The sequence below is a fragment of the Pelophylax lessonae genome (genome assembly GCF_965119305.1).
Source record: "Pelophylax lessonae genome assembly, chromosome: 2".
Classification (NCBI taxonomy): domain Eukaryota; kingdom Metazoa; phylum Chordata; class Amphibia; order Anura; family Ranidae; genus Pelophylax; species Pelophylax lessonae.
The window spans coordinates 461,762,718-461,786,179 of record NC_138769.1 but is presented as its reverse complement, the minus strand read 5'-3'; the positions used below and the strand labels follow the sequence as shown (position 1 = coordinate 461,786,179).

The window sequence follows — 23,462 nt, the reverse complement described above, 5'->3', positions numbered from 1 at the left end:
ATGATGACTGGATTTTAAACATTTTGGGATGTTGTGGAAACAAGGATTGGTGATAAGGTTTCAGTGGAGACACCTTTTTCCCCATGAGAACTCTTACAGGAGTGAATTTCACTTCCTAAGGCTAGATTTCTCCTAACTGTTGTCTCTCTCAGTTTGTAAGTAGGAGTCGTTTGTAAGTCGGATGTTTGTAACCAGGTGACCGCCTGTACTGGAAAATGATGATGGAAAAAATAGGTGAAAAAAACAAACTCTCTCATATTATGGATGGAGGAGCTTATTTAGAAGAAAGTCTCCTTGTATGCAGTGTGTTCCATAGCTGCTGCTGTACAATGCCATGTGTTAAGATAAAAAAAATTAAAAAAAACTGGACACACACTATGGAAACGCACACTAGGGAAAATCCGCTTTCTGGAGCCTTATGTATAACACCGGATAATTGTCATCGAAAAACATTGTCAATTACAATATCCCTCAAAATGAACAACAATGATTTTAAAATCAATTTAATTAGAACCTTATAGCAGCAACTATATGACCATGCCTAAACTTGTCATAAATACTACTTTAGGTATGTCTTGTTGGCTGGAAAGACAATAAAATCCCAGTTGAGACTTTTCGTGTTCTAGTTAGAAAAGAAAAACAACAGTCTGGTTAACCACACCTTTAAATTTTCCTCCTCTAAAGAAGCTGCCTGGCAAAATGCATCAAAATGGAAAAACATGGACGGGAGCTCCTATCACGACACCAAATGACATACTACTACTCATGCAGGCCATCTGAATAAAGCTTAGCTCATATGCAAGAATGAAAAAGTCCTACAGTGTAGGTTTAGTGGTAGGTTATCCAAGCAGGATACCCTATCTAGGCATTCTATGTATCTATGCATGCGTTTGGGTGTACTTTAACACAGTGTACATGCAATCGCAGACATCTGAATTTTATCAGTGCTTATAATGATACAGCACTGCTAGTTTAAATGCAGGGAACTGGTATAATATGTAAATAACTGCTAGCTGACCCATTACAGATAGCGGCTATGCAGGAAACGGATTAGTTCTCTGATGATTCAGTATGACTACCTGTAGCTCAAACTAGAAGTTATTATGCTGTTAGTCAAATTTCATATTTCTGTTGCTTTGGAGAGTGTACTAAATTCTACTTGCAGACTCCTTGTATAAATCACTTAAGCTTTATTCACAGACTGTGATAACGTGGGGTATGTGCCATTTATGCACAATCCACCACAACATACAATATTTGCAGCATCTTTTTCCTTCACTCCAATGTGAAGAGCCCAAGGCCACACTGATGTCAACCATAATGTTTATTCTGAAACCACAGTCCTTTTCCTTGGCTACGCATTTCTGATTGACTTAAATCTATGAGATCATACCCTAAAGATGACCATACAAAGATTTTTTTCCCCCATTTAGGCTATAGGCTGAATGGAAAAATTCTAACAGAATATTATATCCACTCTACCCTATGGAGAGAGACAAATTACAGCTGTGGCTATTGCATTTTGACAGCTGTTCCGAGGCCCCGAACAGTGACTGCATGTGACTGGATACAGGTGCTCTTCAGACAATTATTTCCCCTGAGCTCCTTAAGTTTTTCAATTGAGGATATCGGGTGGGTGGCAGCTGATAAGGACACATACTGAGCAAAATTTTTTCTGGTTCATTAGAAATGGGTGAAATTCACTTCCTGAATGGCCAACTTTAAAAGTGGTTTATACATAACTAGTAGTTATTGAACTGTGAATCAGACGTGATTGAAGTTTGTTAATCACAGTGGGGACTTTTTTTCCTGTCCTACAAGTCAAACACTAGTCGATTCTTAAGTATTTACTGTAGGTGCACCTTGCTTGACTTTTGCATAAACCGGACATTATTTATAGATTACAGGGGTATACAGTATACTGTACATAACTTGTGTGCTATAACAAACTTTTTATGCTCCAAGTTTGACAGGCTGTAGAGCAGCTATGCCATGTGCTTTGGAAGAATGAAGACTTAATTGTGATCATTAGCTAAAGCCAAAACGGAACTTACAGTAACTGTAGAGCACTACAAACTAAAATGCAATTTAATTAATTTCTAATATTAAAAGTAAATTTACCCACCCATCCATATCTCTATGCTTTATTTTATTGAAGAAATTACTTTGAGAAATACCCCCTAGCATTTCTAACTGTGGTCATTTGAGTAAGGCAGGCAATTCATGTAGCATTTACTTTCTGGAATCTATCTGCCCTTAGCTGAGGCATACAGGCAAGAGGGCATGGTTAGCTGAGAAAGATTCCCTGGGATGTATGACATCACATGCATATCTGTTCAGCAGTGCAGCCCAGCCTCCATCACAATATACAGTGTTCAACAATTCCAGGAATATCAGGCTTCAGTGCTGAACAGAGGGAAGTTAGGAGGCAGGGGCCACAGAAACAGTATAATCCTTTTTCTATTGCAGTTATCTAAAAAAAAATTTTAGATCAATTATATGCCACTGGCAGTCATAGGACATCCTTAAGTTGAAGTGAAGATATCTGAACAGTGGCGGCCGGTGCATAGGGGGCGCCAGGGCGCCGCCCCCCCTGAAAAAAGGAAGAAAAAAAAAAAAGATAAAAAAAAAAAAAAAGATTGCAAAACGAGCAATAAAGTTTGAAAAAAAAAAAAAAATTGCGTTCGCCGCCGCCAGCCGATGTGGAGGGGGTGGGGGGGTGGGGTTACCACCCAGAAGAGGCGCCGATTGGCTGCCTTCTGGGGGGCGTGGGGGGCGTAACCTGGGCGCAAGGCAGATTCCTTGGAAACCCCCACTTCGTGGATTCCTGGCTGTGATTGGTCCAGCCTCCAGCCTGGACCAATCACAGCATCCAGGACATCCAACGCTGACCCCGCTGACGTCACTCGCAGCAGTGGACCGGACCGCGGGCGATGGAGTCGGGTGGACACCGGACGGGAGTGACGGCGGCACCGGAGAGGAGACCAGACCACCGGAGGTCATCTGCTGGAAGAAGACATCACCACCGGTGAGTCCTCGTGGTCCTCCTGTCCTGTCAGTCCTCCATGACCATCCATCCAGCTTTTCCACCGCCATCCCCCTATGCTCTGCCTCATCCCATGAGTCATGGGATGAGGCAGAGCAGAGGGGGATGGCGGTGGAAAGGCTGGATGGATGGATGGTCATGGGATGAGGCAGAGCAGAGGGGGATGGCGGTGGAAAGGCTGGATGGATGGTCATCATGGGCCATGACCATCCATCCATCCATCCATCCAGCCTTTCCACCGCCATCCCCCTCTGCTCTGCCTCATCCCATGACCATCCATCCAGCCTTTCCACCGCCATCCCCCTCTGCTCTGCCTCATCCCATGACCATCCCTCCCACCGCCATCCCTTTGCCTGATCCCATCTCTCCCACCACCATCCCTCTGCCTGATCCCATCTCTCCCACTGCCATACCTCTGCAGGGGGCATGTACGCTGGTCACTACATTGAAAGGGGGCATGTACGCTGGTCACTGTATTGAAAGGGGGCATGTACGCTGGTCACTACATTGAAAGGGGGCCTGTATACTGGTCACTACATTGAAAGGGGGCATGTACGCTGGTCACTGCATTGAAAGGGGGCATGTACGCTGGTCACTGCATTGAAAGGGGGCATGTATACTGGTCACTACATTGAAAGGGGGCCTGTATACTGGTCACTACATTGAAAGGGGGCATGTACGCTGGTCACTGCATTGAAAGGGGGCATGTACGCTGGTCACTGCATTGAAAGGGGGCATGTATACTGGTCACTACATTGAAAGGGGGCATGTACGCTGGTCACTGCATTGAAAGGGGGCATGTACGCTGGTCACTGCATTGAAAGGGGGCATGTACGCTGGTCACTGCATTGAAAGGGGGCATGTACGCTGGTCACTACATTGAAAGGGGGCATGTACGCTGGTCACTACATTGAAAGGGGGCATGTACGCTGGTCACTGCATTGAAAGGGGGCATGTACGCTGGTCACTGCATTGAAAGGGGGCATGTACGCTGGTCACTACATTGAAAGGGGGCATGTACGCTGGTCACTGCATTGAAAGGGGGCATGTACGCTGGTCACTACATTGAAAGGGGGCATGTACGCTGGTCACTGTATTGAAAGGGGGCATGTACGCTGGTCACTACATTGAAAGGGGGCCTGTATACTGGTCACTACATTGAAAGGGGGCATGTACGCTGGTCACTGCATTGAAAGGGGGCATGTACGCTGGTCACTGCATTGAAAGGGGGCATGTATACTGGTCACTACATTGAAAGGGGGCCTGTATACTGGTCACTACATTGAAAGGGGGCATGTACGCTGGTCACTGCATTGAAAGGGGGCATGTACGCTGGTCACTGCATTGAAAGGGGGCATGTATACTGGTCACTACATTGAAAGGGGGCATGTACGCTGGTCACTGCATTGAAAGGGGGCATGTACGCTGGTCACTGCATTGAAAGGGGGCATGTACGCTGGTCACTGCATTGAAAGGGGGCATGTACGCTGGTCACTACATTGAAAGGGGGCATGTACGCTGGTCACTACATTGAAAGGGGGCATGTACGCTGGTCACTGCATTGAAAGGGGGCATGTACGCTGGTCACTGCATTGAAAGGGGGCATGTACGCTGGTCACTACATTGAAAGGGGGCATGTACGCTGGTCACTGCATTGAAAGGGGGCATGTACGCTGGTCACTACATTGAAAGGGGGCATGTACGCTGGTCACTGCATTGAAAGGGGGCATGTACTGTGTGGTCTGTGCTAGGGGGTCTGTACTGTGGGGTTTGTACAAGGGGCCTGTACTGTGGGGTTTGTGCCACTCTGTCAGTGTATCCCATAATAGGGCCCCTGCTCCCTATTATGGGATATACTAGTACTGATGGAGCCCTTAATATGTGATATATTGGGAGAATTGGTTCACGCAAGCAAAATACAGGGGACAAAATGGGTGGGGTCTATAAGGGGTGTGGCTTCTGAGAAATGGGAGGGGCCAAAATAGAAGGGCGGGGTCTTGCGCCCCCCCCATCTTAAAACTTCACCAGCCGCCACTGTATCTGAATGATGCCTGCAGCTACAGGCATAATTCAGATATCTTTTTTTCAGCCGATGATTCCCTGCACCGTAAAAAGTATTATAGCGGCAGTTCAGCCACTTTATTGTTTTTACAAGTGGTGAAGGTGACATCGCTCCCACCCCTGGCTGCCGGAGAAGGAATCCACCGGCAGCCGAAGTTCACAATAGAGTTGATAGGAGGACCAGATGGTCCCCCGATCATGTGACTCTCGGAGGCCAGGTGCAACGCTATGACGTCACGCCCAGCCCCGGCAGTTGTAAAAGCTTGAGATTGTTTTCTTTTTTAGCTTAGGCTTTTCAGTCTTAAAGACCTCACATCTCTTCATAAAGAGGACCTGTCTTCCTTATTCTCATTACAAGGAATGTTTACATTCCTTGTAATAGGAATTAAAGTGATCCAAAAAAAATGTAAAGGGAAAGTGCAAAAATAAAAAAAACTAAGCTAAAGACAAAAGAATAAACAAACACACCCCCACCCCCCATTCTTGTGCTCACATGCAGAAGTGAACGCATACGTATGTGGTGTCTGCATAGGTCAACGACGTTTAAACCACGTGTGAGGTATCGCCGCAAACATTACAGCGAGAGCAATAAGTCTAGCACAAGACCTCCTCTGTAACTCTAAACTAGTAACCTGAAAAAAAATGTTTAAAGCCAAGCCCATGGAGATTTTAAAGTACCAAAGTTTAGCCACATTCCACGAGTGTGCGCAATTTTAAAACGTGACATTATTAGGTATCCAATTACTTGGCGTGACATCTTTCACATTATAGAAAACATTTTGGCCATTTTTACAGATTTTTTTTAATTCCTAATTTTAAAAAAATGTTGTTTAATAAAATTGCTGCGCAAATACCGTGTCATAGTAAAAAATTGCAATGGCCGCCATTTTATTCTCTAGGGTCTCTGCTAGAAAAATATATATAATGTTTGGTGATTCTGAGTAATTTTCTAGCAAAAAAATAAAGGATTTTTACATGTAGGCGAGGAATGCAGGAATTCACGCGATATAGTATATTGAACCGATAGGGTTCTTTAAGGTGTATGTAAACCCAAAATTTATTTTTCTGTGTGTTTGACATCATGACATCATGCCTCACTGTATAGTTTTCTGAGGCAGAAGAAAATAGTTTATGTAAACCTGTTGCAAAGTTTTACCTGGATTTCCAGCCAGATTATATATATATATATATATATATATATATATATATATATATATATATATATATATATATATACACACACACACACACACACACACACACACACACACACACACACACACACACACACACATATATACATATAAACACACATACACATGGTATCTCACAAAAGGGAGTACACCCCCCCCCACATTTTTGTAAATATTTTATTATATCTTTTCATGTGACAACACTGAAGAAATGACACTTTGCTACAATGTGAGTGTACAGCTTGTATAACAGTGTAAATTTGCTGTCCCCTCAAAATAACTCAACACACAGCCATTAATGTCTAACCTGCTGGCAACAAAAGTGAGTACACCCCCAAGTGATAATGTCCAAATTGGGCACAAAGTGTCAATATTTTGTGTAGTCACCATTATTTTCCAGCACTGCCTCAACCCTCTTGGGAATGGAGTTCACCAGAGCTTCACAGGTTGCCACTGGAGTCCTCTTCTACTCCTCCATGTCGACATCACGAAACTGGTGGATGTTCGAGACCGTGTGCTCCTCCACCTTCCATTTGAAGATGCCCCACAGATGCTCAATAGGGTTTAGGTCTAAAGACATGCTTGGCCAATCCATCACCTTTACCTTCAGCTTCTTTAGCAAGGCAGTGGTCATCTTGGAGGTGTGTTTGGGGTCGTTATGTTGGAATACTGCCCTGCGGCCCAGTCCCTGAAGGGAGGCGATCGTGCTCTGCTTCAGTATGTCACAGTACATGTTGGCATTCATGGTTCCCTCAATGAACTGTAGCTCCCCAGTGCCAGCAGCACTCATGCAGCTTCAGACCATGACACTCTCACCATCATGCTTGACTGTAGGCAAGACACACTTGTCTTTCTACTCCTCACCTGGTTGCCGCCACACACTCTTGACACCATCTGAACCAGATAAGTTTATCTTGGTCTCATCAGACCACAGGACATGGTTCCAGTAATCCATGTCCTTAGTCTGCTTGTCTTCAGCAAATGGTTTTGCGGGCTTTGTGCATCATCTTTAGAAGAGGTTTCTTTCTGGGATGACAACCATGCAGACCAATTTGATGCAATGTGTGGCGTATGGTCTGAACACTGACAGGCTGACCCCCCACCCATTTACCCTCTGCAGCAATGCTGGCAGCACTCATATGTCTATTTCCCAAAGACAACCTCTGGATATGACGCTGAGCACATGCACTCAACTTCTTTGGTCGACCATGGTAAGGCCTGTTCTGAGTGGAACCTGTCCTGTTAAAACACTGTATGGTCTTGTCCAACGTGCAGCAGCTCTGTATCAGGGTCTTGGCAATCTTTTTACAGCCTAGGCCATCTTTATGTAGAGCAACAATTCTTTTTTTTCAGATGCTCAGAGAGTTCTTTGCCATGAGGTGCCATGTTGAACTTCCAGTGACTAGTAAGAGTGAGAGCGATATCACCAAAATTTAACACTCCTGCTTCCCAGTCACACTTGTGACCTTGTAACACAACCGAGTCACATGACACAGGGGAGGGAAATAGGCGAATTGGGTCCAATTTAGACATTTTCACTTAGGAGTGTACTTCCTTTTGTTGCCAGTGGTTTAGACATTAATGGCTGTGTGTTGAGTTATTTTGAGGGGACAGCAAATTTACACTGTTATACAAGCTGTACACTCACTACTTTACATTGTAGCAAAGTGTCATTTCTTCAGGTTGTTACATGAAAAGATATACAGTAATAAAATCAACATTTACAAAAATGTGAGGGGTGCGCTCACTTTTGTGAGATACTGTATATACATAATGTAGGGAAAATAAATATTTGCTCCCCTGCAGGACTGGTAAATTTGGCCACTTACACAGAAATGACGGGTCTATAATTTTTGTCATAGGTGTATTTTAAAATAATACTCCACCAAGTACTAAGTCGTGTTTTGCTTGGGGATTAAATACTTATTTTACTCACTGAACTGCAACTCAACTCAATTTATAACATTTTTATCATGTGTTTTTTTCTGGATTTTTGGTTGATATTCGGTCTCTATCATTTAAAATACACCTATGATGAAAATTATAGACCCTTCATTACTTTTTAAGTGGGAAAACTTACAAAAACTGCAGGGGATCAAATAACTATTTTTCCCACTGTATATAAACTAAATTGGCAAAAGTATTGGGATGCATGCCTTTACACGCACATGAACGTTAATGGCATCCAAGTCTAAGTCTGTAGGGTTCAATATAGAGTTGGCCCACCCTTTGCTGCCAGAACAGCTTCAACTCTTCTGGGAGGGCTGTCCACAAGGTTTAGGAGTGTGTCTATGGGAATGTTTGACCATTCTTAAAGAAGCACATTTGTGAGGTCAGGCACTGATGTTGGACCAAAAGGCCTGGCTCGCAGTCTGCGCTCTAATTCCTCCCAAAGGCGTTCCATAGGGTTGAGGTCAGGACTCTGTGCAGGCCAGTCAATTTCCTCCACCTTAAACTCGCTCATCAATGTCTTTATGGACCTTGCCTTGTGAACTGGTCCAAATTATTTGGAGGAGGGTGGATTATAGTGTGGCGTTGTTTTTCAGGGGTTGAGCTTGGCCCATTCGTTCCAGTGAAGTGAACATCAGCATACCAAGACATTTTGGACAATTTTATGCTCCCAACTTTGTGGGAGCAGTTTGGGGTTGGCCCATTCCTGTTCCAACATGACTGCACACCAGTGCACAAAGCAAGGTCCATAAATATATGGATGAGCAAGATTGGGGTGGAGAAGTTGACTGGCCTGCACAGAGTCCTGACCTCAACCTGATAGCAGTGCTTCTAATTACAGACGGTGGCAATGGCCTCAACCGTCGGTCTGGAACCAAGCCTTCAGGGCAGGGTCAGAAAAAGCCCTGGACACAGAGATCAGCCAAGTCTTCCTCTAAGCCTACTGTGTGAAGGGGCGCCCCCACTCACTTGGTGCTGCTGCTTTTTCTCAAAGGTTTGTGGGAATCGATCCAAGACAACTGGGTTATCTCCACCATTTTGCAGGGGTACAAACTGGAATTTAGGGTGTTTGCGTATCCTCGGTTGATTTGAATGGAAGGCGCATCACAAGTCGGATCAGGATGATCCGACTTACGCTCTGAGAATCTTGTGGGGGAGAAAAAAAACGATGTGGGGGTCCCCCCCAGGTTCCAAGCCAGGCACTTCGGGTCTGGTATGGATTTTGAGGGGAGCCCCCAAGATCCATACCAGACCCTTATCCGAGCATGCAGCCCGGCAGGCCAGGAAAGGGGAGGGGACAAGCGAGCCCCCCTCCCTATGTGAATGGGTAGGGGTACATTGTACCCCTACCCATTCACCCCATAAAAGGCAGTGTATGTAAATAATGACGGGAGACGTTTTGAAAAGTTTATTAAAAATCTTCACCCGGTCTTCTCCCCTCCGCTCTTCTCCCCTCCGCTCTTCTTCTTCTTCTTCCTCTGGTCTTCTGCCAGACCGGATGAAGGTTTTTAATAAAACTTTTCAAAACGTCTACTGTCATTATTTACATACACTGCCTTTTATGGGGTGAATGGGTAGGGGTACAATGTACCCCATACCCATTCACATAGGGAAGGGGTCCGAGATCTGAGGGGCCCCCTTGTTAAAAGGGGGCTTCCAGATTCCGATAACCCTCCTGCCCGCAGACCCCCACAACCAACGGCCAGGGTTGTCGGGAAGAGGCCCTTGTCCTCATCAACATGGGGTCAAGGTGCTTTGGGGTGGGGGGTGCAGAGCCCCCAACTCCCCCTCCAGTTGAGGGCGTGTGGCCTGGGGGTGGTGGGGCAACTGGAGGGGCCTGCATGCTCGGATAAGGGTTTGATATGGATTTTGGGGGCGATCCCACGCAGAATTTTTGGCGTAGGGCTCCCCTCAAATCCATACCAGACCCGAAGAGCCTGGTTTGGAACATGGGGGGGACCCCCACGCCGTTTTTTTCCCCATTTTGGCCTGTTCCGACTTGCGATGCACCTTCCATTCAAATCAATAAGCTCCCATAGGGAACCATTGATTTTGAATGGGAAAAAAAAAAAAGTATGATGAGGCTTAACGCTGTTTAAGCAACGTTATTCAGCCTTTAGCAGCGTCAAGACTTTTTTACAGTTTAACACTGCAGCTCCAGAACGCACTGGTCCTGGGGTTTTTTTGCAGCTAAAAGCTCTATGTGTGCATGAGGCCATAGAATAACATGGATGGGCGTTTTGCAGCTGCAAAAAAAAACAAAAAACATCTGACGCTCCTAACAGCAGCTGCAAAAATGCCCTGTGTGCATGGGGCCTTATACTTACCTAGATCTCAATGCCGAGGCCCGTGGCAATGTTTACATTACTCTGCTGGCTTCTTCACCAAGAAAATAGCTAGATGCTGATCCATATCGCTTAGTCGCATAGAAATCTTTAGGAACAAGATGCGGTTGTCGAGTGGAGAAGACAGACAGGGATGCAAATATTGTCACAGGACTTGGTCAGAGAGATCCAAGTATAGAGATTTGAGGGGGGAGAGGATGAATGAGCTACATTGTTTTTTAAAGGAGAAAGGGTAAGAAAACTTGGCTTAAACATTTCCTTACTCTTTAAGCAGAACAACCTCATCTTGGCTTCACTACTTAGGAGATTAGTGACCCAAAACAAGAAAGGATGACAGCCAAAGAACCTGAAGCTATAAAAAACAGAATAGAAGCAAATTTTGCTATTATAGGCATATTTTTAAAGTCATTAGCCCATTCATTTCCAAGGAAGAGCAGGAGCCTATATAACCATGAATCCTTATTTGAAATGTACAACACGGGGAAATGCTTCCCCTTACAAGAGGTCCTGCCTTCTTACACATTAAAGTGGAACTTCACTCTCTCAGTCAACATTGACTATTTTTAATCCTTATGCTGCTAGCATTAGTAAATGGATAGGAAAGTATGTCACATTTTCTTGTTCTAAACTTTTTTTTTTTACATTTCTTCAATTACTTCCTAGTTTTAATGCCTAGGCAAATTATGTCAGAGATCCCAGGAGTCATCAGGAGGGGGCTGTCTAAACCCTCTCCTGCTTGCATGCCTGAGCTAAAGGCAGGTGGATTCCAGGAAGTAAATGCTACACGAATCATCTGCCCTTACTCAAGATGGCCAGGAACAGAAACACTAGGGTTTTTTTTCCCCAAAGTGATTTCTCAACAAAATAAAGCATGGAGACATGGATGGGCGAGTTTGCTTTGACTATTAAAAAAAAAAAATAAAATAGCATTTTTGGTTTGTGGTGTAAAGATGAAGTGCAATTCCACTTTAATTATACTCCCAAAACAGAACATGCACCTATGGCAATACTTAAAAAACTGGTCAATCTCAGAAAAGCAGATTTCAGAAAACAATGCAGATTTTACAGAGTTTCCCCACTAAGGGGAGACAGTCCACATAAATGGCCATCAATGTACAATAGGTTGGTGATTACCTCGGCAGATTTCTTCTCTTCCTCATTTGTATATGTACTCTTGTTCCTGTTCTTGTACTCTTGGAAACAGGAGGAAAAAGAAGTCGAAGGACCTAAGAACAAATGAAGAAATGTTATTGATGCAAATGACAGCTACTTTTTGTCCAAACAGACACAGATTTGGGTCTGCATTCATGGGCTTTGGGCTTGTGTCGATGGCATCAGTTTGAAACTCACAATTCATTGACATGGGAATTAGACCCGCAGTTACCTCCTTCAAGCACGTTTTTGCATTCTTATAGGCTTTAAAGCCAACAAAAGCCCACTTGGCACAGGCCCTCACAGTGTTTCAACTATCAGAATGTATTTCCTACAGGCATAATACCCAATGCTGATGATGCTGGCACATGCAGCACATACCTGAGCTTAATTAGTGAACGCAATCCAATAACAACCTGCATTCACTTTACTGTATTCATTCATAATGGGTTTTTTTTTGTTTCCAAATTTTATTCATTTATAAGCTGATGAGGTCCGCTTAATTACTATATGCTGTATGTAAAATATTTTTTTTTATACATATAAACATTTAACACGTGGCATAGGTAGCCTTATCTGAATAAAACTTCAGAAGAAATAATCTGATAAAAGTATCAAACCATGGCTGATGACTTAAAGCATTTGTAAACCCAACATTTCATATTCCTGACATGTGACTGCCTTACCATGTACTTGCAGGAGAGTCCCCTCTTCTTTGTATTGTACCTTTGTGTGAAATCTCTGGCGTTACGGCCAGTCCCTTTGCTTTCCTATTTAAAAAAAGACCACACTAAGCAGGAGAACACATCGTGGTCAGTTCTTTAGCCATGCTGGGAAGTTAGCCAATGATCAGACTTGTTCAGATACCCTCCCCTGCACAGCCATTCACTGGGAAGCTCAGTGTGCTGCAGCTAGTCCTCCCTCAGCTCCTATGCAGCTGAGAACAGAAGGAAGGTGAACACTTATAAAAAAAAAAAGGGTTTAGAATATTTTTTTTTTTTATATCTGTACACAAATGTTTTGCCTTTTATTTAAATTTAAAAACGGAATGATTGTTTTACAAGGTGCTCTTCAACAAACATATTAGGCTGGTCATAAACTATGCAAATTTTATCCAGTCTGGGATATTCACTCAGTTTGTGGCCCCATTGCCACCCTCCCACCTGACATCCTTCAATTGAAAAATTCAAATCATCAGCTGAACAGGAGCTGGTGAAAAGAAAAGCTGCATTGGTAGAAAATCTTTTTTCATTTTTTTTTTTTTTTTTTGAGGAGCCCACAGGCAGACTGATAAAAAAAAATCTATTAGTGTATGACCAGCCTTACACTCAGCTATGTCTGTAAACTGCATCCTCAGTTATGTGGTATGTAGACAACTCTTTTATTTTAGGTCTTTTAAACAAGATGTGAGCGATAACATCTCTATACATGAAAAGAAACAAAGACCTCTGGATGAATACTGAGTGTCGGTTCACACTAGGGCGACCTGTGAGGCGACCTGGTCGCCTCACAGGTCGCCTCCCATAGGGAAGCTGCGGACCCGTTCTAATAGGAGCCACACAAGTCGCTCCGACCTAAAAAAAGGGTCCGGAGCTTCTTTGGGGCGACCCGGAGGCGACCGCCATAGACTTCAATGTTATGAAGTCCGTGGCGGCCACTCCGAGGTCGCGGCGCGCTGCTCGCACCGCGACCTCGGAGGTCGCGGTGCGAAGTAGCGTCGCTCATATGTGAACGGGCACTAAATATGCAATGTTTTATATTTACTCGACTTAAAGTAATTGTAAACGAACACCTTACAAAAAAAAAAAACCCATTCAGTTTAAGTGCCGGGTCACACTTGTGCAATGCGGGGAGGCTGCGAATTTGCAGCCTGTTCCCGCATCGCAAACGCACATCTGGCAGTTCACACTGCCATATGCGATACGCTGGGGGTGTCAATGAAATGTTAACGACACCCCCAGTTTGATCGCATATCACAGTGCGATCTGACAGTTTGCACAGGATCGGATCGCACAAGTGTGAACCACTGTGTGATCCGATCCTGATGCGGCTGAAAAAATGCCTCTTGTGCGACTTTTGTGCGGGTGCAGTGCGAATTAAGCCATACAAAGTGTATGGCTGAATTCACACTGCACATCCGATCGCATGTAATGAAGGAGAAGTGCGCTCTGATATTACATGCGATCGCCGCACACGCGGAAGTGTGAACCGGCAATAAGACTCCATTCACACTAATACGACTTGTCAGGCGACTTGTCAGGCTGACCAAGTCGCCTGACAAGTCGTATTAGTGTGAATGGAGCGGACCGTCGCGGTCCATTGTGTGGTACAGGAACGGTTCTAATAGGAGCGACACAAGTCGCTCCGACTTAGAAAAAGGTTCCTGTACTACTTCGGGGCGACCTCGGAGCGACTTGCATAGACCTTCATTTTATGAAGTAAATGCAAGTCGCGCCGAAGTCGTGCTGCACGCGACTTCACAGGTCGTCCCCGAAGTCTTGCCGCTGCAGTGTGAATGCGGTGTAAAATCAAAATGAAATGCACAACATTTTTGTATAGCTATTAAAAAAAAAAAAAAAAACAACATTATAAATACTTTTTTCCCTTTTATAAGTGATTACATTCCTTCTGTTTTCAGCTGCATAAGAGCTGAGAGGAAGGAGTAGGAGAAGCAGCAGCAGCACACTGAACTTCCCAGTAAAAGACTGTGCAGCGGGAGGCGCCAGGACAAGTGTGACCATTGGAGGAGATCAGGCTGAGTTCCCAGCACAGCTAGATAACTGACCACCGCCGTGTGCTCTCCTGTTTAGGGAGGTCAGTTTTTCATAAGAAAGCAGAGGGAATGGCGGGAACACCAAGGATTTCACATAAAGGAAGCAATACAAAGAACAGGATACTTTCCCATATAAGTACATAGTACAGCAGGCACATTTCAGGACTATGAAGTGTTGGGGTATCAAACCCTTTAAATTCAGGCACCACCACTTCTTGTAGTAAAAAATAAATAAATAAATCATGATGCATTAAAAGTAGAACTATAGGCAAAACTTTTTTCTGTAAATTTGTCAATTGTTTTGCCAGCTGTGTCCCATTGAGATTTCCCTTCACTTTCTGTCCCATAACAGGAAGGGAGTGGAAATCCCTGCAAATTAACCCCTTCTGGACCAGAAGGATTTGCCCCCTTAATGACCAGGCCATTTTTTGCGATTCGGCACTGCGTGACAATTGCGCAGTCATGCAACGCTGTACCAAAATAAAATTGATGTCCTTTTTTCTCACAAATAGAGCTCTGTTTTGGTTTTATTTGATCACCTGTGCGATTTTTATTTTTTGCACTATAAACAAAAATAGAGCGACAATTCTGGGGGGGGGGGGGGGGGGCGACTATATTTTTCACATTCTACTATAGAACATTCCCAAAAGAAAAAAAAATGTAAATCAAAATTTTACATTTTAGGCCAATCTGCTACATATTTTTGGTAAAAAAAAATTGCAATAAGCGTATTTGGATTGGTTTGCTCAAAAGTTACCGCGTCTACAAACTAGGAGAAAGATTTGTCATTTTTATTTATTTATTTTTTACTAGTAATGGTGGCAATCTGTGATTTTTAGCAGGATTGAGATATTGCGGCGGATCACTGACATTTTTGACACTTTTGGGGGGGGGGGGGGGGGGACCAGTGACATTACTACAGTTATCAAGTCTACCAACTACGGGAAAGATTTATGTAATTTTTATTGCGGTTTATTTTTTTAATAGTAATGGCGGCGATCTGCGATTTTTAGCAGGACTGCGACATTGCGGTGAACAAATCGGACCCCTAACTGAAATTTTTTTACACTTTTGGGGGGACCAGTGACATTATTACAGTAACAGTACATATTTTTAGCACTGATTACCGTAGTAATGACACTGGCAGGGAAGGGGTTAACACAGTAGGTGATCAAAGGGTTAAATGTGTACCTAGGGGAGTGTTTCTGTATGGGGGATGGGTTGGGTTCTAACTGTATGGGGGTTGGGTTTTTGAAATGATCACAGAGACCTGTGATCCTATATAGAAGGATCACAGGCGCTCTGTGATTATTCCAGAGAGAACGGTCAGCTGTGTTTACAATAGCTGACCAGCTATCGCGGGTGGCAGGCGCAATCGGAGCCGCCTGCCCCGTGCATCGGAGTCTCTGCTGCAGGTGTGCAACCAACGTAGAGCTACGTCGGTTCGCGCAGGAGGGGCTGTCTGCAGCAGTAAAACTGCGGCGGGCGGTCCGGAAGTAGTTAAAAGAATACTTTGGGCGCCCCCCCCCCCCCCCAAGTCACCAGAACTAGTGTCCCTATTGAAAGATTTCCCCTCTATTAATTTTCTGGAGACAACCCAAAATTTGGACTTTAATTTCACTTTCAATGATAATGGTAAGCAGGATAAATAGAGAGGATGATACTTTCAGAGCAAAAAAAAAAAAACAAAACTGACAGGCGTTCTAATCCCTCTCCACTCTATCCAAACAAATTAAAGTATAACTAAAGGCAAAATTACTTCTTTTTATGAATACTGAGGTGAACAAATTTGTGTCTTTTATATCTATCTAGCTGTAACTTGCCTTTAACATCATGCCCACCGCCACATGCATATTTACTGCGGGGCGGCGGCTCCGGTGCACAGACTCCCGTACAGGTATGCGATTCTGCACGCGGGTCACCGGCGACCCGCTCCCACTGTGACTGGACGCAGCAGGAGCCGGGAGGTCCAGCGGATCTGATGTCTGCCGGGACCCACTGATCATTCCCAACAAAGGCAGAACGGCGCTCTGATAAAGCACATCCCCCACAGTTAGCAAGCACCCCTAGGGACAAATTTAACCCTTTTATCGCCCCTGAGGTTAACCCCTTGGAATGTACTAATGCCAGCGTCATTAGTACATTGACGATGCATATTTTTTAGCACTGATCATTGTATTGATGTCACTGGTTCCCAAAAAAATAACTAAAGTGTCACTTAATGTCCGATTTGTCCGCCAAGTCACTGATCGCCGCCATTACTAGTAAAATGAAATTAAAAAATATTCCATAAAAATATCCCATAGTTTGTAGACGCTATAACTTTTGTGCAAACCAATCAATATATGTTTATTGGGATTTTTTTTTTTTTTATATCAAAAACATGTAGCAGAATACATATTGACCTAAATTGATGAAGAAATTCGATTTGTTTTATAGCAGAAAGTAAAAAACGTTTTTTTTTTTTTTCCAAAAAATTGTCGGTCATCTTTTGTTTATAGCGAAAAAATAAAATGAGCAGAGGTGATCAAATACCACCATAAGAAAGCTCTATGGGAAAAAAGGACCTAAATTTTATTTGGGTACAGCGTCGAACAACCACGCAATCGTCAGTTAACCACTTCTGGACCGGAAGAATTTGTCCCCTTAATGACCAGGCCATTTTTTGCGATTTGGCACTGCGTTACTTTAACGGAAAATTGCACAGTCGTGCGACACTGTACCGAAATAAAATTTATGTCCTTTTTTCCCACACAAATAGAGCTTTCTTTTGGTGGTATTTGATCACCTGTGCGATTTATTTTTTGCGCTATAAACAAAAAAAATAACATTTCTGAAAAAAAAAAAAAAACAACAATATATATTTTTCACATTCGGCAATATAACATTCCCCGAAAAAAAAAAAAAAATCAATCAAAAAGGTTTTATCCTTTTAGGCCAATTTGTATTCTGCTACATATTTTTGTAGAAAAAGAAAAAGAAAAAGAAAAAAAAAAAAAAAAAAAAATCGCAATAGGCGCATTTGGATTGGTTTGCTCAAAAGTTACCGCGTCTACAAACTAGGAGAAAGATTTGTCATTTTTATTTATTTATTTTTTCTAGTAATGGTGGCAATCTGTGATTTTTAGCAGGATTGAGACATTGCGGCAGATCACTGACATTTTTGACACTTTTGGGGGGGGGGGGGGGGGGGGACCAGTGACATTACTACAGTAATCAGTGCTAAAAAAAAAAAACCTGGGATTTTACCGTAAAATCCTTTTCTCTGAAGTTCATCAACAGACGCAGCTCCTTATCTTCACGACTCATAGCGTTATGCTCCTCCTTCTAGGAATAGGCACTAGGCAGGAAAAAAAAAAAAAAACTTAACCACGCCTATGGAGGCTGTCCTTGCAGGCACAACTCCTCAGACTCTGCTATCATCAAACAGTTTAGTTGCAAGCAGTGTTTAGAAGACAAAAAACCCCATACCTCAGAGGGCGGGTGCTGCGTCTGTCGATGAACTTCAGGGAAAAGGATTTTACGGTAAGTCCTTACAAAAATCCATTTTTTTCTATCGTTTATCAACAGACGCAGCTCCTTATCTTCATGACTCATAGGAATGTCCCAAAGTAGTATAATCATGAGGGGTGGGAAACAATGCAGAAACAAAAATGCAAGTCCCCAATGGCTAAACTTAGCCAACCAGGTAACATGGAGCTCAACCAGAAACAACTGGAGCTCACTCGGAAAAAATTGAACCCTCAAAGAGAAATTAAACCGAGTTCTCATTTAAACTGCAGCCTGCAAAACCATGCAGCCAAAAGAATCATCTGCGGATGCCAACACATCTACCTTGTAGAATTTTTGTGAACGTATACACAGACGACCAAGTTGCCGCCTTGCAAACTTGTAGCACAGACGCCTGATGGCGAAAAGCCCAAGAGGCACTTGCGCTCTCATAGAATCAGCCTTTACTGGGAAAGGAGGAACCTGACCCTTCAGTGAATAAGCCTGTACCACCATCTGCCTGATCCATCTGGAAATGGTCGCAGGAAACACAGCCAATCCCTTACGAGGTCCACTAGTAAGGACAAAAAGAGCGTCTGATTTTCTAAAGGACTCAGTGGTCTCTAAATAAACCTGGCTACGCATCTCTGCACCTTCTTGTTGAGGCGAGAGGCAAACAGATCGACCTCGGGAGTCCCCCACAGAACACACAGGAGGCAGAACACCTCCGGGTGTAGGGACCACTTGATCCAACACCTGACGACTCAGGTAATCTGCCTGCCAGTTTTTCACACCTGGAATGTGTACAGCAGAGAGGGCTGGAACAAAGCTTCCCGCCCAGGCCAGAATCTAAGCCATCTCCTTGGCTGCCAAGACACTCTTGGTGCCCCCCTGGTGATTGATGCAAGCCATAGCTGTTGCGTTGTCTGATTGAATTTGAACCAGACAACCTTGCAGACGAGTCATTCAATGACTCAGGCTAAGCTTTATCGCTCTGAGCTCCAAAACATTTATCTGAAGTTTTGACTCTTCCATCGTCCAGGTACCCTTGGCACAGAGCTTCCCAAGCACCCTGCCCCAGCCCGGCAGGCTGGCATTCGTGGTTGCCACCGTCCAAAACGACGGTAGGAAGGACATGCCCTGGCACACTGGAGACTGAATCCACCACAACAGAGCAGATTTTGGGTTGTGGCTCAGCCGAATCACAGAATCGAAGGACTTTAGATCTTTGTTCCATTTTACAAGAATCTTTCTTTACAAAGGCCTTGTATGGGACTGAGCAAATGGAACCGCCTTGAAGGTACAGTTCCTGTCAAAATACTATCAGCGAAGATCAGGAACAGTGGTCTAGTTCTCTGAGTACTCTCGGATGTACGCCATCCGGTCCCGGTGATTTATTTGTGTTAACGTTATCAAGCCTTTCCCTGAATTCACCCTCTGTCAGTCATAGTGGCAAGTCCTGTGAAGTACTGCTAACCATACAGTCATTGTCAGTGTACCCCTCCTTTTCTTGTGTAAAGACTGAAGAGAAGAAAGCATTAAATACGGTTGCGTTCTCTTAATGCTTTCTTCCCTTCAGTCTATACACAAGAAAAGGAGGGGTACACTGACCATGACTGTATGGTTAGCAGTACTTCCCAGTCACAGCCAAAGCCTTCTTAGAAGCCTGGACAGCCGACCAGCATTTTAGCCATACCATGCGCCTAATAGCAATCCCCACTGCTGACGTCCTGGCCACCAACAAAGCTGAGTCCAGGGACTTATCACACATGAACACCAGGGCTTGGGTCAACTGGTCTATTAGTTCCAGTACCGAAAAGGGACGCTGTGGCGTTTCCAAGTTACTTTTCAGTAACTTCACCCATTCAGTAGCAGTCTGTGCTACTAAAACATTCATAAAGGTAGCCTTTAACATGTGACCTGCTATCACATGTAAATGGCGGGACAAGGATTCCACCCGTCTATCCATGGGATCCGGAAAGGCTGGAGACTCTTCCTCCGGTACCAGAGTCATTTTATTCAACCTGGCCACAGGAGAATCCACTTTCGGTGGTACAGTCCACCTATTGGACACCACCTCCGAAAAAAGGATAACGGCGTGCAAAACGCTTAGGCACCACCAATGTATGTAATAATAGCAAAGCAGAAGAGGAAAAACCCACAAGGAAACCCAGGAACGTTACCAGACCACCAAGACACATTCAGCCTGATCAGTGTAAAAACGAAACGAACACTGTCTGCACAGGAAGAGGAAGAAGCTTTGCCCCCATCAATACGATCCATGCCGCATGCCTGTCCATCCCATGGACCTCAAGAAAATGGCCACTCATACATTCTCAGTGGGGCTGCCTATGCAAACTAATGGGAACACAGAGATCATGAACCACAGCAAAATGGTGGCCCCCACAGCACGTCATGCAATCTCCAGGACCCCCCCAAAGAGGTCTCAGAACAACAGGCATCTAAGAGGTCCCTTGCCAAGAACCCACCCAGGACAATCCACCCCCCCTCAAATACGCACCAGAAAGGCCGCATTATTACCTCCCCCAAAGTATAACCTGCTAGGGGTAGGGGGAATGCCAAGGGGTACAACAGATTATTCCTCCAGGTTGCCAGAGAATTGAGGCCCCATGACCGTCAAGGGTGTTTGGGGGGACAATTTTACTCACCATACCGTACCAGGTGGGCGCCACTTGGAAACAGATCACCTCCCACCCGGGATGGGGGTGCTGTCAGCCAAAGGGTAGCTGAGACTCAGGGCGTTCCAGGACGATGCGTCCCTGCAAGACTGTCCACTCGTAAGCTCATCCCCATCAGGGCACTCTCATGGCGAGAACTAGTCCTGGACTATAACCTGCTCACGCTCGCTGGCCAGGCTGGGAGACCTTAAGGATCTAGATTATCCAGTGCGAAACTGCAGCCATCTGTTGCTTGTAGTTCCTCTGGATCTTGGTCCTCAGGAACTAACTAGTTAAAAAAAAAAAAAAAAAAAATCACAAACTTTCCCTGTTACAGCTATGACCGAAGTCCCAGCAGGGAGCTAGGTCCTATTCCGAACACTAGGCAGAACAAACTTTTTGATGATAGAGTCTGAGGGGTTATGCCTGCAGGGACAGCCCCCATAGGGAGGTTAATCTTTTTTTCCTGCCTAGTGTCCATTCCTAGGAGGAGCATACCCCTATGAGTCATGAAAATAAGGAGCTGCGTCTGTTGATGAGCGATAGAGAAATATGCACCGTTACTGTATTAATGAAATTGGCAGGGAAGGTTAATCTAGGGGTGATCACCCCTAGGTTAATCTAGGGGTGATCAAAGGGTTACGTGAGAGCCTAGGGGAGTGTTTTCTAACTGTATGGGGGGATGGGCCCCCCAGCACCACGCGTGTGAGAGGAGAGGCTGCCTGCCACAGTAAATGTGTAGGGCGGTCTTAATGTGGTTAAAATATTGCAGTGCCGCTTCACAAAAAATGGCCTGGTCATGAAGAGGGGTAAACCTTCCGGAGCTGAAGTGGTTAAACTATGTTCATGTTCAACTTCCCACAAAAACACTCCAGAACAAATTTTTTTTTTTTTAAAAACACACAACCCCCCGCAAAAAAAATAATCGTATGCTTATTGAAATTTGTTATTGAAAAAAGGTTGTGATTTTGTTTTTTAACAATTTATATTAAAAATGTGACATAAGCCCAAAATATTTTTCCTGTGCCCCTATTAACTTGAAACACATTTTTAAACTTAGAGTTGTTACTGAAATCTTCCAATGGCGACACTTGTCCCCGTGCTAACTGTCCTAAGAGAGGATTCCTCCTAGGTTGCACACAGACAATCGAAGTCCGGAGCCTTTTTTTTTGTTTATATACTGTGCAAGATATCTGAAATAGTATAGTCGTATTGAGGTGTTATTTTTAAGGCTTTGGATACTTAGGATTGGAATATCCCCCCCCCCCCCCAAAATTACTTTTTAGATCTACAACTTCTATAAAAAGAACACAACAGAGCCATTTGGGCGTACCCTGGCTCATTAGGTGCACAAACAAAGAGACAAATACATAACAGCAACAATTTTATTCCCATGAGCACTCTGTTCAGATCGCATACAGGCTAAACACAGGGATAAAATATTGGCTTGTTGGAAGCCTAAAGTGGAATAACACTCGCTTGGCTACAACTAAGAACACCCTAGCGGGGTACCATGCGGGGTACCTTGAGTCAGAAGGGGGAGGGGGTGTCTCCCAGGCAACCACAGCAAACCAAATTTAATACTAGTAATTTGTTTTCAGTGGGGCACTGGTAGAGGGTGAATTAAGTCAGATATCCCAGACTTTAGTGAATTTCTCGGGGCAACCTATAAGCTCAAATGTAAATTCATATACAAAAAAGGTACAGCCGTATTAAATAAATTCTTCCAGAAATCTAGAGCAGGTGCCGTAGGAGACATCCACTTTAGAATTATAGCTTTCTTAACATAATAAAAAAGTAAACCTAGTAGCGTTCCCAAGGGGTTTACCAGGCCCAAAATGCAGATATCAACGCTCAGAGGAACTGGGAGGGTGGTTAAATAAAAAAAAAAAAAAAACTGGGAGGGTGGTTAAATAAAAAAAAAAAAAAAAAAAGTGCTAGAAAATGACTGTGCCAAAGTGCAACTCCAGAATACATCGATAAAGACAGCCAGATCAACTATGCATCTTGAAGAGACAGATGGATATAGTCTCTAACTGCTCAGAAGTATATTCTGTGAAGAATTTTAAATTGGATTTGACATTCTTTGGATGAGACCAAACACAACATGGGGCTCTCCCATACATCGGGAATATCTTCCTTCAAAGTGGACTTGCATTCATTTGTGGAATAGCATTAATAGTTTAACCTTTTGCTAGTTTTATCCTAGATATGGCATCTGCTTATTGCTGTCCTAATTTAGAAATGTGGGCTAAATCTATCTAATCTTAAACCTGCTACACCCCAATGTAAGTGGTATACTAACTAGCTGACTAGTCTGGTCATGTGATCCCAGCACCAGTTTCAGGGGATAGGAGGGACATGCAACAATGGATGCCCTGTATTAAGCCTATGAGTAATATCGCCCAGGCAATGCAGCTTTTACCAGCAATCTCTCCTCTCACCTAAAGACGGCGCTGGAAGCTGATCATGTGACCGGAACGCCCTTAGCCCTGTTCACATACGGGCAATTTCTGTCATAGAAAAGCTGAAAATAAGTAATTTTCTTCTTCACTGGTGTGTGCTGATAAGGCTCCACTGATAGGCTGCACTGACAGGCAGCACTGATAACCAGGGTGGGTACTGTTGGGGCTGCACTGATAACCAGGGTGGGCACTGTTAGGGCTGCCCTGATTATCAGTGTAGATTTGCCGGTTATCGGCTCTCCTCTCCTCATGCGCTTTCAGCGTGAGGAGAGGAAAGCCAATAACAGGCAAACCCTGTTTACACTGTGAT

The 23,462-nt window shown here is 44.1% G+C and overlaps 1 protein-coding gene across 2 annotated transcripts in view; it reads right to left on the bottom strand.

Moving 5' to 3' along the window:
* JADE3 (jade family PHD finger 3) overlaps positions 1 to 23,462 on the bottom strand; it is a 163,599-nt gene that overhangs the window by 101,982 nt on the left and 38,155 nt on the right. For both annotated transcript variants that reach the window (XM_082246078.1, XM_082246079.1), the window contains one exon: positions 11,730 to 11,821. In XM_082246078.1, the coding sequence (XP_082102204.1) occupies positions 11,730 to 11,821 (92 nt within the window). The remainder of the gene's footprint in view (positions 1 to 11,729; positions 11,822 to 23,462) is intronic.